The sequence below is a fragment of the Mirounga leonina genome, unplaced genomic scaffold (genome assembly GCF_011800145.1).
Source record: "Mirounga leonina isolate KUSES-001 unplaced genomic scaffold, KU_Mleo_1.0 Mir_127, whole genome shotgun sequence".
In the NCBI taxonomy this organism is placed as follows: Eukaryota; Metazoa; Chordata; class Mammalia; order Carnivora; family Phocidae; genus Mirounga; species Mirounga leonina.
The window spans coordinates 58004162-58020851 of record NW_023270316.1 but is presented as its reverse complement, the minus strand read 5'-3'; the positions used below and the strand labels follow the sequence as shown (position 1 = coordinate 58020851).

Sequence of the window (16690 nt, the reverse complement as noted above, 5' to 3'; positions counted from 1 at the left end):
GAACAAAATGGGCTTATGAATAAATGGAAAATATAAGTGAAAACAAGGTATAATTGTTCACCTGTGACACGGGGAAACATAATCTTAAGAGATAATGCAGGCTCAGCATGATGGATGTTCTCCTGAACAGCCGCTGAGGGTGTGAACTGGGGCAGTCGTGTCAGGGGTCATCGGTACCAAGTGTACTGAGAGCTTTAAAGGGGCAGTTCTTGGGTGCCTGGGTGGCTCAGTCGGTTAAGCGACTGCCTTCGGCTAAGGTCATGATCCTGGAGTCCCTGGATCGAGTCCCGCATCGGGCTCCCTGCTCGGCAGGGAGTCTGCTTCTCCCTCTGGCCCTCCCCCCTCTCATGTGCTCTCTCTCATTCTCTCTCTCTCAAATAAATAAGTAAAATCTTTAAAAAAAAAGGGGGGGGGCAGTTCTTTAAGGAATTCCCTTGTAGGAATTTATCGTAAGGAAGTGATCATGGATTCGGACAGAGACTTAGCTTCAAAGATGTTTATTGCAGCACTGTTTATAATTTTGAAAAATTAGAAAAAGCCAACAGGAACAGTGGAGGATTGTTTCAACTGTAGAATGTTAATACTATGAAATTATATAGCTACTCACAGTGTATTAATTGAAAAATGATGCCCCTATTTTTGTTTTTTATTATAAGTAGCTGAATTTAAAAAGACTGAGATTCATTATCGACATAGAGAAAAAAGACTGTCAAAGGCCATCTTTGAATGGTGGGATTATGGATGATTTTTATTTCCTATCTTTGCTTGTTTTTTTTCTGAACTTTCTACAGTGACCGTGTATTGTTTTGATAATAAAGAAAGGAAAACCTGACTTAGAGCTAAATCTTTAGGAAGCAGGCCATACTTCTTGGAGTCGATTTCCTTCTGTTATTAGGATATCCTCTCCTTTGGTCAAAAAACAGGAACATTTAGTGGTGGGCAGAAAAAAGCTTATAACTTCTTTTCTGCTTATATAAATAAATATGCTTATTAAAGAAAATTTGGAAAACATAAAAAGGAGGAAGAAGATGACTCATCAGCCAGAGAACATTAACATTTTCATACAGCTCCTTCTGTTTTTCCCTAGGTCACATGATGTAGATTTCTCTAAACTGGATTTTTTTCACCTAACATTTAAAAAAAATCTTAACCCACCTTGAAACCTTCACATTTAAAAGCATAGTGAATGTCTTTCATCAACCTAATCATATATTGGGCCCGAAAACATGCACAATGCTTCATGGCTAGGCATCGCCTCTGCAGTCTTTCCTCAAGTTTCTTGAAGTCACGGGGGGAGTCCTGGGGGCTGGCGGGCTCTCTCCCAAGTGATGAGGTAGTGGGCACACGGTGTTTCCACCTGAACTAGGCTTCATTTTCAAGACTTCCTCATAGTCCCTATTTATGTGAATTATCTGTGTGGTTACCTTCCGGCCCTCTGTCTTCTAGAAAGTGAGCTCCTTGAGGAATGGCAGGGACCTTGTTTCGCTCACAACCTTACGCCTAGTGCTGAGGGTATGCCTAACACAGAGTGGAAACCCTTTTCAGGCAGAAACCTTTCAGCTCCTCCAGGAGAATATAAAAGTGGAGTATTTTAACAAATACTGCAAACGGGATGAACAATGCAAATACTGTCTCAAGAGGAAGGTACAGAATTCATACACATCGTGCCTATCTCTGAGAAGAAAAAGATTCTTTGCGTGGGCTGGCATGAAGGAACTTGGATATTTTACTCTGTGTTATTTAAATTTTTACAAGCATAGATTCACATTAGCTGCACAGTTTTAGAACTGTTCTTTAGGTATTGCTCTACCAACATTTCTTCCTCTTGGCTCTCAAATCCTTTTTCCTTCCTGTGTCTTAGGAGTTTTCATGCGATGTTGCATTGCATTGGGATATACAAATTTGTTAAAACATTTTTTGTTGTTATTCCTAGGATTTAGAAGAATTCTGCTTCAGGTTTTGCATAAACCATTTGACTGTAGTAACACAGACTTCAGGCTTTGCAGAAATGGACCATGATCTTCTCAAGAACTTTATCAGCAAAGCAAGCAGAGTTGGAGCCTTTAAAAATTGATCCTCACCTGCAAGAAATAATTTTTAGCATTTCCATTTTCCCTGCAAAAGCCAGAGGATAACTTCTCCTTAATAGTATTTATGACGAGCTACCCTTGGCTGAATACTTACCTTCTGTCAAAAGAAGGCGGTGGTCAGACGTCTGCCCCATCAGCTCAAGTCTGAAGTTGCCGGTAGAAAGCAGTCAGTGCTCTGATCAGATGTGACTAAGCCCAAGGGAAAAAAACTGAAACGTCTTATTTACCATTTCCTCTTTCGAGTCACTTAAGTCGGACACTTTTGGTACATTGGTCTAAGTATATGCTATTCTAGCCAAATTTTCATTCTTCCAAAAGCTGGTATCACACAGAGAGCTTGACAAGGAATGCTGTCATAACATATTGTCAGCATCCAGCACGGCGCCTTCCATACCCGGTAGGCACTCAGTTAATTTCTTAGAAATCTGAAGTATGCCCTTAGAACAGCTTTATTTGTGGGATACTGGATGAAGGGATAACTTGCACAAAAACAAATTTGAAATAGCCTGTAACTAGTGAGGTTCATATTCTTCTGGTAACTGGTTCTGAGTCATAGTGACTAACTATGAGCATTAATTAAAGTCCACAGACAGCCTTGGCAATTAACTGTCAGAGTCCCAAGGGCTAATTTTAATTTTCTGCTTACTCTGAGTCATTAATTTCTCATATGGGATTATTGAATATGAAGTCCTGTCTCTGAATGAATGTTATTTCTGGGCTCATCTGCCTTACATAATTGCATTATGTCTTTCCCTTTTGTGTTAAGAGAGGTTTGCCTGTGTAAGTAAAAATGATTATGCGTTTCTCTTGTAGTTGACTTTTATGTCCCTATAAAACAGTTCTCTTAACCTGGCACAGAATAATTATAAAGTGCTAGCTGAAAAGGATCTCACACTTAAATTTCATGGACAGCATTAACAAGAACGAGATAAATTTATACTTTTTAGATCAAAACAAGTTACCCAACTGCAAGAGAGAAACTGGAACGGGATGTAGGATGTAGTGTCAGATTCCTCTAATACGTGGTTTCACAATATGATACGTGTTTCACAATATATTATGTAAAGAAAACTCTTTTGGAATTAGAAACCTTGTTCTGATGCTGAACTATTTGATAATAAAGTGTTTATTTGCAGATAATAGGACAAATGTGTGGTTTTTTAATCCCTAAGCAGCAGCAAAATTATATCAACCTGACATCACTTACAAAAACCCATTTGATAAAAGCTTATTTTTGGAAGCAGCTACGCAGATAAGGTATCATAGCAAAGCCCACCCTAAAACATAAATGGCACATAACATAATTACTGTTCATATTATTAAACGTGACTGCTCTTTATTGGTGAGGTCACTTGTGTTTTTGTTTTTTGTTTTTTTGTTTTTTATTTTTTTAAAGATTTTATTTATTTATTTGACAGAGAGACACAGCGAAAGAGGGAACACGAGCAGGGGGAGTAGGAGAGGGAGAAGCAGGCTTCCCTCGGAGCAGGGAGCCCGATGTGGGGCTCGATCCCAGGACCCTGGGACCATGACCTGAGCTGAAGGCAGACGCTCAGCGACTGAGCCACCCAGGCGTCCCTTGTTTTTGTTTTTTAAAGATTTTATTTGAAAGAGAGCACCCATGGACGCACAAGCGGGCGGAGAGGCAGAGGGAGAGGGAGAAACAGACTCCCCACTAAGCAGGGAGCCTGACCACATGGGGCTCGAGCCCAGGACCCCAGGATCATGACCTGAGCCGAAGGCAGACACTTGACTGACTGGGCCACCCAGAACCCCCCCCGGTGAGGTCACTTTTGAATCCTTAGTTCCTTTTTATCTGTTTTTGCAGACCTTAGCTGGTAGGGGCAAAGTGGCCTGGATGTCTCTAGTTCTAAATCAGAATCCTGTTTTTAGAATTATGTAGTCTTATTCAGTTATTTGTTATTTTAAGTCAGCCATATATACCATTTGTTTTCATTATTTGCTAGATGTGCTATTTTATCTACCAGAGAAACATTCCGACGTGGGACTGGCCACAGCTATCCGCTCGGGCTGTTGGACAGCTGCAGGCTGCGTTGCTGGCGCTGCCCCGCTCAGCCTCCTGTGCCACTGACTGATGCCTTTCCATCCTCATGAGCTCTTCCGAAACCTCTTCCTTTCTTGTCTATTTCTGACAGGGTCTTCTGAAGCTTCTTGATGCCTCTTTCTTTTATAAAATCATTTCACGTAAAAATTGGAACACTCGGGGCGTCTGGGTGGCTCAGTTGGTTAAGCATCTGCCTTCGCCTCAGGTCATGATCCGGGGTCTTGGGATCAAGCCCCGCATCGGGCTCCCTGCTTGGTGGAGAGTCTGCTTCTCCCTCTCCCCCTGCTCCTCCCCCTGCTCGTGCTGTCAAATAAATAAATAAAATTTTAGAAAAAAAATTGGAACACTCAAAGGGAACAGCTAAGGTTATTTAGGCATGAGAAATGGCCTGCCCTTTCCTGAACACCACAGAGTCAATAGCCATGCTTCCAGAGTACCAGTTCCTCAAAAGGGCTGGATGGACTTTTACCCAGATTTTCTAAGCTTTGCTATGTGTAGATTTGCACTGCTATATCTCTCCATTCTTATCTCTGTGTACAATAGAATGATCTATGGAACTTTTACAAAATACAGATTTAAGGATTCTAATTCAGTATATTTAAAAAACTCCCCAAGTAATTTTGATGTTTAGCCAAGTATGAAAGCCACTATTTAACCCTTAAAATCTGGGACTCCACACAAGAAAGGGCTAATTAGGCCAGCTGAGAGATGACAGATGAGTCCCATGGATACATCCCTGAAGAATACATTCCTTTCTCTATGGTCTTTGAGGATAGGCTTGCCATCAACACTCCTATATGAAGGATCACAACACTTTCTTTCTAACAGATGAGTGTTTGTAGAGCCCCAGAAACCTTGCTGTTCAGTTAGGGATACGTGAGGGAAAAGGTACATTTTTCATCATAATGACACTGCATCAGAGATTAACGAATTCTTTATCCTACATAAATTCATCTTAGGTTTTTCTATCCTCAAGTTCTGTTTCCTCTCTGCTCACACAAGGAAGTTCAATGATTTAGTGCTTCTGGTATAATTCCAATACAGCTTACACAGAGAAGGGTTAAGGTTTTATAGGAATACCGTCACCCGCTGATAGAGGTTTGTGAAGATATCATTTAATGCTTTTTAAAACTAAAGGTTAATGGGGGCGCCTGGGTGGCTCAGTCGTTGGGCGTCTGCCTTCGGCTTGGGTCATGATCTCAGGGTCCTGGGATCGAGCCCCACATCGGGCTCCCTGCTCCACGGAGAGCCTGCTTCTCCCTCTCCCACTCCCCCTGCTTGTGTTCCCTCTCTCGCTGTGTCTCTCTCTGTCAAATACATAAAATATTAAAAAAACAAAAAAAACCAAAAAAACCCCCTAAAGGTTAATGTTCTTCAGCTGAGACCTGAAGAAATTGCCAGTCATTCTGGACCAAACATGGTTTCTATTTAGAGGCAGGATTCCTGAGCGGTGATAATGAAAAGAAACAACGATAAACTACATAGTCTTGTCTTTTTTGTTTTGGGTTTCTTTGGTCTATCTTATTAGCCCTCCCCATGCTAATATTACAACAGACGGTGAGGGAAAATTGCAAAGAAAAATGAAAAATCATACCTGTTATTTTTAATTCAGTCTTTGCCAAAGCATAAACACATAAACCATACTGATTTCCTCTCACTCAATTCTGTTGAAATGACATTTTCTGTTGAGGAAATAAGTGAGGTTGGTCTGTGGCATAAATTTAACTTTCATATTAAATTGTCATTATCTTATATGCCAGCGCTAGTATATAAGTATACCCCCAAAATAACAAACACAGAAGAAGATTCCCGAGAATACCCAGCTTCATATTAAAAGAGCTTGTTTTAATTCCGTTCAGACAGGATACTGCGTTACCAAGATATATTTCTATCTCACATGCTATACTTGTGGTAGAAATTTGTTATTTCTAAAGGCAAAGTTTCCTGTTGTCCTGTAAAATACGTATTTAGTCCAAAGGAAAATTCTACTGAATGAATCATTACTAATGCCATGGACACCAGCCCAAAAATGAGGAACAAAAAGATGCTTTGACGGGCAAGTTTCTTTGAAATCATCCAGATGGCCATAGAACTAGTAGATAGGGTTTTTCTCCCATTTGCACCTGAAAACTGTAATGAGGAGTAAATAAATAAATGAATTTGAACTTGTCCTTTTTCCTATAAAGAGCTTTAACTGCTAGAATGCTAAATCTCTGGAAGTGATTAATTTTCTATCATCCAGACTAAAAACTTGTAGTGTCATAAAGGCTGCTTGATTTTGCCTTGCCCTAAGAGATGCATTTCATGTAAGATCCCCACCCAACAAAAATACAGTCCGCTGAGGTATGCTTGCTGCTTTTCCGGCCCTAAGCTCTTTGCTTTGCTTCCTTCAGAAACAAACAGGCTACCGTTCTGGGAGGAGACAATTTCACTTTCCACTCTGTTTTTGAGAAATCATATTACTTAAATTCGAGGTATTCCCTTATCTGACACCCTTGGTACCAGATACGTTTCATACTTTTTTTTGGAGTTTAGTACCTATGGTACATACCGCGTAATATGTAATACCTGAGTAGGGCCTAGGTTAGATTCCCAAAATCAATGTATTAATATTTTTGTAGTGAAACAAGAATATTCCTACTAAATGGGATAAAGGCTGTAAACAGCTCTATGTCAGTTTAGATACGCTTTTGATGCACGTTGACTTTTGTCACCAAATACACAGACCACTTGGGTTTTTAAGCTTTTTAGATTTCAGAATTGCAGATAAAAGACTGTGGACTCGTGATATCTATATCTATATGGGATGTTTGGGAGGAAAGGCCTTTAATACATACACTTTGTAGGGTGTCTGGGTGGCTCAGTCGTTGGGCGTCTACCTTCTGCTCAGGTCATGATCCCAGGGTCCTGGGATCGAGCCCCACATCGGGCTCCCTGCTCTGCGGGAAGCCTGCTTCTCCCTCTCCCACTCCCCCTGCTTGTGTTCCCTCTCTCGCTGTCTCCCTCTCTGTCAAATAAATAAAATCTTTAAAAAAAAATATATATATATACACACACACACACTTTGCATGAGATGAACAGATTCTTGCTTCCCCACTCTTTGTCTCACAACTGTCTCTGTTTCTCGGATGTGCTATTATCATTCCTCAAGCACACAGGCATATTGCTACCTCCAAGCACTGGCTTTTCTGCTCTGTGGGCTGTTTTCCCGTCATTGTACGACTTACTCCCTGGCCTTTTCCAGGCTTTGCTCAAAGGTCATCTCAGGAAGTCTCTCCCTGACCACCCTATTTTACATTCTTAAATTCCTTTCTGATCAGCACTCCTTATCCTTCTTGATATGTTTTTCTGCACAGCACTTAATACAATCAGACACACTATTGTTTATTCACTTGCTCCCTGTCCCTGAAACTACAATTAGATGGGAAGCTCCACAGAGATAGGGATCTTAGGTTTATTTACCCATTGCTGTATCCCTCGCATTTAGAGCTGTGCCTGGAACATGGTAGGTACTCAGTACATGACATATTAAAAGAGGAAGAGAATATTTATTATTTGTTTCCATATACTTGGAAAAATATGCAAAATACATTCTTTTTTTTTTTTTTTTTTTGACTACATAGGGGCTTCTTCTAGGTGCTAGAGCTCTGAGATCAGCCAAAGTGATGCTTCCCATCTGAGGAGGGAGGTTGATGCAGGGATGAGTAGACAGGCAATAGGCATGTTAAGGCAGATCTAACATTAGCGGTAGCAGCTGGTTATGCCCATACCCAGTGTTCAAGAAAGATTAATGCCTAATATTGGCAAAAAGAATGAGCTATTTGGAAGTCTAATGTATGTTCATCTAAAATAATTACCATAGAGTATGTGCTCAAAAATTGTTGAATTAATCAATGAATGTGAAAGTCCTTTCTGCAGAATCATGAATGCAATTTCTGTTTTATGAATGTATCCTTTGAGACATATTTAATAAATAAGCCTTATAATTCTATCTGAAAAAAAAATAGGCATGTTAAGGCAATTTCTGAAGGTGATAAACACTGTTACACTTTTGAAGGAGAATAACATGATGATACAGAGTAAGGGTTTTAGCTTGTGTGGTCAAGGCAGGCCTCTGAGCTGATGAGCCCTGAAAGACTGGAAGGAAGCACCTATGCAAACGTATGGGGGAAGAGCACTCCAGACAGAAGGAACAGCAAGTATAAAAGCCTGAGGTAGGGAGAGGGTTGTGAGGAAAGGTCAGCATGGCTAACGCACAGTGAGCAGGGAGAAAGTAGCATGAGAGGAGGATGCAGAAGCAGAGAGAGGACACTTCCCAGGCCATGGTAAGGAGTTTAAATACCTGAGTAGCAATGTGAATCCATTTATATATTAAAGGGATCATTTTTGCTCTTAAGCTGAAAGGTAAAGAGGAAAGAGGGAACATGGAGACCAGTTAGACGTCTAAAACAGTCGTCTCAACAAAAGCAGGTAAATGACTAATCTTAGGGTTTTGGCTTGACCAAGTAAGTGGTTGGTAAAATTGGGAAAGACTAGGGCAGAAACAAGGTACTTTTGTTTGATTTTGGTTTCTATTTTGAGAATTCAGGGGGTGAGGGAAGAGAGTGAGACTCAAGAGTTCTCTTGGCTATGAGGGCTCTGACCTCCATGAAGAGGTCAGGCTGGGAAATAAATTTGGGGATCATCAGCATATGAAGCCAATTAAAGGTTAAGAATGGATGAGACACCAGGAGAGAACTCAGATATAGAGGAGAATATTAAGGCACTTGATACAAAGAATATATCAGACCATTAAGACTCTTAGCAACTAATTTATTTTAAAATAGACAAACTATTAACTGTAGAAAATAGTAACATAGCAATTTTAAATGTACAGTTTTAACCAATACAAAAAAGCGATAAAGCAGTATCTGAAGCCTTATGTAAGAAATCTCAATACAGGATCTCTGAAGTTTTTAAAATTCTGGCACTAACTCTAACATGAGCTTTCATTAGCAAAAAATCCAGAAATATGGTAGCTCTTGACCTAAAAGCTAACTGATTTTTATGATATTCATGCAAAAATTAATGAAGAAATGGGAGAAAGTTTCCTAGTGCCTTGTTATAACTGCCAAAAATAAGTTTGAAACTTAACTGAGCACAAAATAAAATTTCATTTTCTAACAAGACCAGATTTCTTTTTAAAAAGAACTCTGAGTTTAGACAAAGTGATTTTCCTAAAAGCTAGCTGATGCTACCTTAAATATCACCTACTTTAAATTATACCATCTCTAAATAAGTTAATCACACAAGATAGTTTAAATACACCTTTAGGTGTCAGGGGAAAGCGCCTCTTTTTCTAACACAGCTGTTTTCATTTGAAGCTTTTGCACAAAACCAGATAGAAACATGAATGCCTAACCCAAAGACCTTTGATTACTTGCAATTTTCGAGTAGAAATGATGTGGCTTTGAATATGCCAGTGTTAGACCATACTGACTTAAAAAAATAAAAGATAAATAGACAACTGCCAGTTCAAAAGATACATGGAAGACATGTACAATTCCAGAGAAAACACCCCTTCCCAAATTTAGGAGGGCAGAATAATTGCTGAGATGCAATTAGACAAACCTCTAAGAAAGAAAAATTAAGGCTCCTATAGTTAACAGTCTGTTTGTGGAATGAAATTGTTTTATATCTTGATTCTTCAGGACCCAGAAACATTAGAAAGTGCACTTGGGATATACTGTCTTAGGGCCCTCTCTAGCAAAGCTCTAGCTGAACACTTGATTTTCCAAGTACTAGATGGTTACTTCCTGAATTCAGTGATCTGAATGGTATTAAAACCAAGAGTACTATTAATAACCCTCATTTTTAAAGCATGAGTTGGATGAAGAAAAGAATCAATAAATTCTTACAAGTCCTGAGGTATGAAATCTGTATCAGTAGTATGACAACATCATTTGTTTATACTTTGTTTTCTGCTTGTGTTTAAAAACTAAAATTTATAAAACAAGCACACAGTACATCAGATTCCATTAGTAAACTAAAATCTAATGTGTAAAAATTAGTGATTTTTTTTTTCTAGTTTCTAATATCTGTTTTAGCAGAAGAGTTCAGGATCATTTGGGTGAAGGGGGAGTAGTCAGCCAAATTGCATTTGGAAGACAGGACACATATTCTAAGGGCGTTCGTGTTAAATTAAAAAAAATATATAAATATAAATTAATAAAAATAATAGCAAACATCACATACATGCCACAAGAAAAGACAAAGTACTCAAATAGGCCTGGGTTGTTCGGACCGCCACTCCCAGGGCATCCTCCCCATTTGTAGAGCAGAGCAATTATACTTTGGAAATGGAAACATCCACTACAAATTTAAATGGCAGTATTTACACAAGATTTTTAATCTTGTGCAATAACAAGTATATTCTACCGACTACGACATTGCAAGTGGCTTAGGAATCCCCTGCACGCACACCACACGCAAGCCCGTGTGCGCACTGGACATCCACCAGAAGAGCTGAAGATAGGTATTCAATGCGGCCGTAAACAGAACCTGGGAGAGTCACACAGTGGGATCTGTGAGAGACCATGAGGCCAGAGGTGTACTCGGTGCCCACGGGGGTCATAGGACCCTCATTTTTCTTCCCTGTTTGAGGTATCCATGCTATCGTTCATTTTCTGCTTCTGCATTCGTGTTCGGGTAGATGCTGGAAAGAGGATGAAGAAATGTCAATAGCACTGATGGCGCTAGGTAAGTTGACAAAGGGCTGCCATAAAGGTTACTCTTGTGCCAAATCGAAGGAGTTCAGGGCCTGGCAAAGCAGTGGCTTCCAAATTTTTCATCATGAATTCTTTTCCAAGCATGTACCACTAAACTTGTCTGTGTATATGCATACCATTTACGTTTGTGTCTAAATTATAAAACACACATAGCCCAAACAAACACGAACAACAGATGAGATAAAAATAGAGATTCTAGTATTTTCTCTATGTACCCCAAAGGCGGCCTCATATACTCCCACGTGTGCCCAACTTTGCAGACCACTGCAGCAGAGATGCTGAGGTTGAGTTTGGCCCTGGGGCAGAGCAGAACGCCGGACTGGCCCAGAATGGTCCGCTGAAGGGAGTGGTACTCTTCCGAACGCAAGCAATCCCCTTGTGCTTGGGGATGCCTTGCAAAGGCATCAGCTCACGGCTCACTTAATTTCGACGGGAACATCGTATAAGTACAGTATTAATTACAACATAGACAAAATCAGAAAACTTCTTTTAAGTTATTTAAAAATTCTTAACTTGACTTTAGTGGTAGGCAGAAGCTCCTCATTTCAAAGTAGCGCAAATTCACACTTGGAAAAGAAAGCAAAGACGAATTCTAAGTCCTCCCCCTCTGCCCAATCTAGCACTGTGGGATGGCCGTTTTTGAATGCCATCCTTTGAGGAAAAGTGAAGGATTCCTCAGCCCTAGGGGTTTAAACTCCTGCTGCTTCCCTCCAGTTTGCAGCCGCATCCAGGCCCTGAACTCCAGCCAGGCATCGGCATCGGGAATTCACCTCGCGGCCGGCCCAGTGCGATGCAAGCTGGAAAATGTACCCATCACAGCAACTGAACTCTTCTCTAAGAAAACATACATATTTTTACAGCTTTCTGCTCCTTGTAAAATGCATATTTGTGAGCTTCAAAATGCTTCCAAATGTTTTCAAGGCCTCATTCTGGTCAGAAACATTCTATTTTCACGTTCTGAGCAGCAATGCCACAACTACTTCAGGGTTGAAACAGAAGTGGATCAGTTGGTGTAAAATCCAAACAGAGATTCGTTATAACCAAAACATGTAAACCCTTGGTATAGTTAGTGTTAATTGTTCTCTTCAAAATAATATACATAGGAATGGTTTAAAAAAATCAAAAGCATTCTTTTAAGTACTTTATACTTTAAATACTTAGTATTTAGGGGCACATGTTTAGAGAAGCCCCTTTTTAAAAAGTCACATTTCAACTGGTATTGTTCTTACTGATAAGTCTTATGACCTAGGAATAACAGTTTTAAATCTTATTATCTCCAAAGTACTTGTCTTCTCTCCCAGGGCCAGCTATTTTTCCTGTCGGTGGGTCTGGCAGCAGATGATCAGGAAACATCAGGAAAAGTCACACTCGCTACCACAGCTCAGTCCCTGGGACAGCCCAGGGGTGGTCAGTATACGTCTGCCTTCTTCTTAAAGTACTTTCCATCTATTCTACCTGGGTTAATCTTGTATCGTCTTGGAGTAGCTTGGGATAGAATCCCATTTTCTGCGTAACTTGGAAAATGATTTGGCAATGATCTGGAGCTCTTTATCAAAATTCTGATTTCCCGTAATGGAAAACTTTTGTTTGACATTGTTTTAAAACTTGGAAACAAGAGAAGTTCAATAACAGAATAAAAAATTATTCTTCAAATAAGGATGATGATGTTCCTATATGCTAATTTTATAAAACCTTTCCCTGTATCCAACACTTTTAAAGAGTTCCTCATCATAGTTTTGCTCTACTGAGGTATTTCTAACCACAGCCATTCATGCTGAAAATGTGGTTTCACTTCTTAGTATTCCTGCACTAGAGATTTTAGAGAGGGTAAAGATGACCTTCATTTTGCATGATACATTTAATCCACAAATGTCTGTGGGTAAAGAGTACATTCTTGATTGGATTACATTTTAAGTGCATAAGCGAGTGTGCTAATTTAGGGAATTATATGTATTTATTCCTTTAAAAAAGCAAAGGCTTTTTGCAATACAAACAATGGTTTCATTTATGTAGGGTGAAATGGTAAGTACTTACTCATTTCTGCCAGTTTCTGTTGAAATTTGGATTCCCCTGGGAGATGTTTACTGCAGATTTAAAAAAAGGAAGATATTTCATATATATATGTATAAATGGAAAACTCAAATTTTCAATAACTATGGTGGTTCCAATGACTTATTTTATACTCTTAGCGAGTAGCTTTTAATTTGAGAGGTTTATAAACCATCTAAAATACAAACCATCACAAAGTTATAATCTTTTGCATTTTGTCAGTGATTCTTATAAAACACCGTAGTTTTTTTCAAGAGTAAGCATTTAAAAATCTAATGTTAATCATAACAAAATTTTATTAATGACTTTATAAAAAAAGATTAAAAATAGCAAGATTGTTAATATCTGATATGTTCGATGAATTTCAGGAGATAGTATGTGATTTAATGGTGTTAAGCTTGGGATATATTCCTATTTTTTTGAGCAATCTTCACAATTTCCAAATAAAATTGGTATAAAAGGGTTTGATGGAAGTTAGGAGCAGAGCTAGCACTCTGGCTTCTCCATGGGACCAGCTCAGCTACTGAAAAACATTCAACAGCTGTTCCTACCTTCCATCTGCTTCATCTGATCCTTCAATATCAAAGCGTAGTTTTTTCAATGGTTTAGGAGGGTTGCTGCCTTCAGCACTTCTTTTGAGCACACGGTCGCTGTTACACACCATCTGATTTATTTTCTGGAACTTCTCAGAAGTCTACAAATTACAGAATTATTTATTTTAAATCATTAATACCAGCATTTTGTAGTTGCAACCCTTAATTGTAGTTTGAGGGGTATCAAAAATCAGGCAGAGGTAATATCTGCATTTTAATTTTCTGCTTCATTGCACCAAATGAGATATGGAAAAATCTTAGAATCAGTATAACTACACCAAACCTGCCCCAATTAAATATCTCCCTGTCTCTCCCTATGAGGCTCCTTCCCTTCCTCCAACAACTCTGACTACCACTCTAAAAATCCTGGTTCCTCATTTTTGGAACTCACCCACACGCAAAACCAGGGCTACTTCTCAGAAGCATGTAAAGTTGGAATGGCTTTCTAGAACCTTGTGGGTTTTGTTTGTTTGAGGGCATAACCAGAAAGAATATCACAAGAATCTAATAAGAAGTGAAATGTCTAGTCAATCATAATTTTGGACTCACTTTATGGATATTACGTTGACAAGTCATATAGTTTATGTATTTTAAACCATTACTGATACAGTATTTATTGAAATGCTAATTCATAGTTTTTTAAATCAAATATCAAAAGATTTCGAATCATTATTACTAGAGATGATTTGAGATCTATATATCTTGAGGGAGAATCTTGTCACAGCAAAGTAAAGAAAGCTTTGGTAATAAATACCAAAGAGGACACAATACCTTATTTCATCCAAGGACAAGCACATGGAAAAATTCTATTTCTTATTTATCTACTTTAGAACTGGAGTGAGGGGGTCACCTCAGGGATGTGTATGAGTATGTTCATCTGAACTAAAAAGTGAAACCAGACTATCAGTAGAAATTAGGTCCGATTTGACTGACTGATTTGACAGTGAGATTTAGCTTTACTAATTAAGCTTTCTTTTCCAAAAATTAAATGAGGCAATTTTAAGATTTTATTTACTTATTTATTTTAGAGAGAGACTGTGTGTGCTCATGAGCAGGGGGAGGGGTAGAGGGAGCCAGAGAGAGAAAATCTCAAGCAGATTCCAAGCTGAGTGTAGAGCCCGATGCAGGACTCAATCTCACAACCTTGAGATCAGGACCTGAGTGGAAATCAAGAGTCAGATGCTCAACTGACTGAGCCACTCAGGTGCCCCTAAATGAGGTAATTTTCTAAAAATTAAATGCAGGGGTGCCTGGGTGGCTCAGTCATTAAGTGTCTGCCTTCGGCTCAGGTCACGATCTGGGGTCCTGGGATCAAGCCCCACATTGGCCTCCCTGCTCGGCAGGAAGCCTGCTTCTCCCTCTCCTACTCCCCCTGCTTGTGTTCCCTATCTCGCTGTGTCTCTGTCAAATAAATAAATAAAATCTTTAAAAAAGTAAAAATAAAAAAAATTAAAATTAAATGCAAAAACAGGTTTTGATGGAAATAAGTTTAGAGCACATATATAATATGAAACTAGATTCCTGTGTATGTATTAAATTTATGATAAGATTTTTAGTTATCAGATTTAAAATATGTAAGTTCATATAAAATTTTCTCAATTCTTTTAGAGGTTATTTCAAGCAGAAATTTTGAGGACCACTACTCTATATGTATCCAGATCCAACCCTACTTACGTGGTTCCACATGTCCTTTGTGAAGCCTGACAGCTGCAGCCTACCTTGAGCTAAATGTCACAGCATTTACTATTTGTAACATACATTTTAACACCCAGTCTTTTAGTATACAAACTATTATCTTTCTCTAGTTATATTTGGGGCAGTGGGGTAGGCAGACTCTAGAATGGGTCTCACTAATCCTCACCTCCTAGATTTTACATTCGTGCAATCCTCTCTTCCCCGAGTGTGTAGGTTGGACCTAGTGTGACTTGCTTCTGACAAAAGTAGGACAAATGTGATAGAACATCACTTCCAATATTAGTTACAAAAAGACTGTGATTTCCATTGTGCTCTATACCTCCCTCTTTCCCTCTCTCTCTTCTTGTTCTGAGGGAAGCAAGATGCCATTTGTGAGTAATGAGTGGCTCCACGTAGAGGCTCAAGTGACAAGGAACTGATGGCTTAGAAAAATATATGTAACGTATTATATAATCTCAAAGGATGTTTAGAAAACCACTTTGAAATTCACCAATTAGGAGTATAACTTGAAATTAAATCTGATTTGAAAATAAGTCTGCTATCGATCTATCTTCTAAATTCTATGCAACATGCCTTGCTGAGGTGTTTGCATAATAGTATTTGTCAATTCAAGTTACAGAAATTTGCACTTTCTTTTATGGTTACAGTGTATGCCCTTATATTTCATAGAAAGAAAATACTCACCCCAAATGATTCACCAATGGATACTAAGATTCTGTCAAGATAAAATACAAATTAGTAATGAAGATCATATGTAACTGTGCAGAGATGAACATATATCATTCTGAGCTATTAGAAATACCAAATCAAAGGTCTGCTCTACCCTAGAACCACAACAAAATTACAGTCATTAGGGCCTTATTCTAACAGTGCTAATCTAATCAGACACTGAGCTGGTCTCTTAGATTTTTAAAGAATTACATGTCTGAAAGAACGTATTCTGCCACCGTCCGCATTTAAAGAAGGTAAAGGAAAATTTTAAGTTTACCCATACTTAATTCTTCGTAAATCAATGGGTAAGTAATCAATTAAAATTTCACATTTCCTCATTAAAAACTCACATAACAATTAGCAAAAAATTAGAGTATTAATAATCAGAATTCTAATTAAGATCTCTACTGATATATAGTAAAGTCTACTTATCATATATCCTAGAATCGGAAATCTATTATTCTGCTTGTCCTTGTTTGAACCATATAATTTATGTTCTTTTGTTTTTAATTGAGTATAGCTGACACACAATGTTACATTAGTTTCAGGTGTACAACAGAGTGATTCAACAAGTTTATACATTATGCTGTGCTCGCCACAGTGTAGCCACCATCTGCCACCATACATCACGACTGCAGGATCACTGACCATTATCACTAGTATCACTACTCATTATGTTGTACCTCTTATTGCCCATGACTTATTCATTCCGTAACAGGA

General features: G+C 38.7%; 2 protein-coding genes and 1 long non-coding RNA gene across 11 annotated transcripts in view; 1 reads left to right on the top strand and 2 right to left on the bottom strand.

The window, feature by feature from the left end:
- Window positions 1-3230, top strand: part of RCBTB2 (RCC1 and BTB domain containing protein 2) — a 42702-nt gene extending 39472 nt beyond the window's left edge. For all 9 annotated transcript variants that reach the window (XM_035003399.1, XM_035003398.1, XM_035003395.1 and 6 more), the window contains one exon: window positions 1934-3230. In XM_035003399.1, coding sequence (XP_034859290.1) covers window positions 1934-2074 — 141 coding nt within the window. In that variant the 3' untranslated portion in view covers window positions 2075-3230. The remainder of the gene's footprint in view (window positions 1-1933) is intronic.
- On the bottom strand, window positions 482-3445 carry LOC118009439. The gene is made up of 2 exons (XR_004678928.1): window positions 2185-3445; window positions 482-2081 (listed from the first exon to the last, which is right to left on the bottom strand). It is a non-coding gene; the product is annotated as an uncharacterized LOC118009439 (long non-coding RNA).
- A 5508-nt stretch (window positions 3446-8953) lies between these two features.
- RB1 (RB transcriptional corepressor 1) overlaps window positions 8954-16690 on the bottom strand; it is a 154311-nt gene continuing 146574 nt past the window's right edge. The window contains exons 24-27 of the mRNA XM_035003391.1: window positions 15944-15974; window positions 13523-13665; window positions 12957-13006; window positions 8954-10849 (exon numbers count right to left, since the gene is read on the bottom strand). Of these exons, the coding sequence (XP_034859282.1) occupies window positions 10776-10849; window positions 12957-13006; window positions 13523-13665; window positions 15944-15974 (298 nt within the window). The 3' untranslated portion in view covers window positions 8954-10775. The remainder of the gene's footprint in view (window positions 10850-12956; window positions 13007-13522; window positions 13666-15943; window positions 15975-16690) is intronic.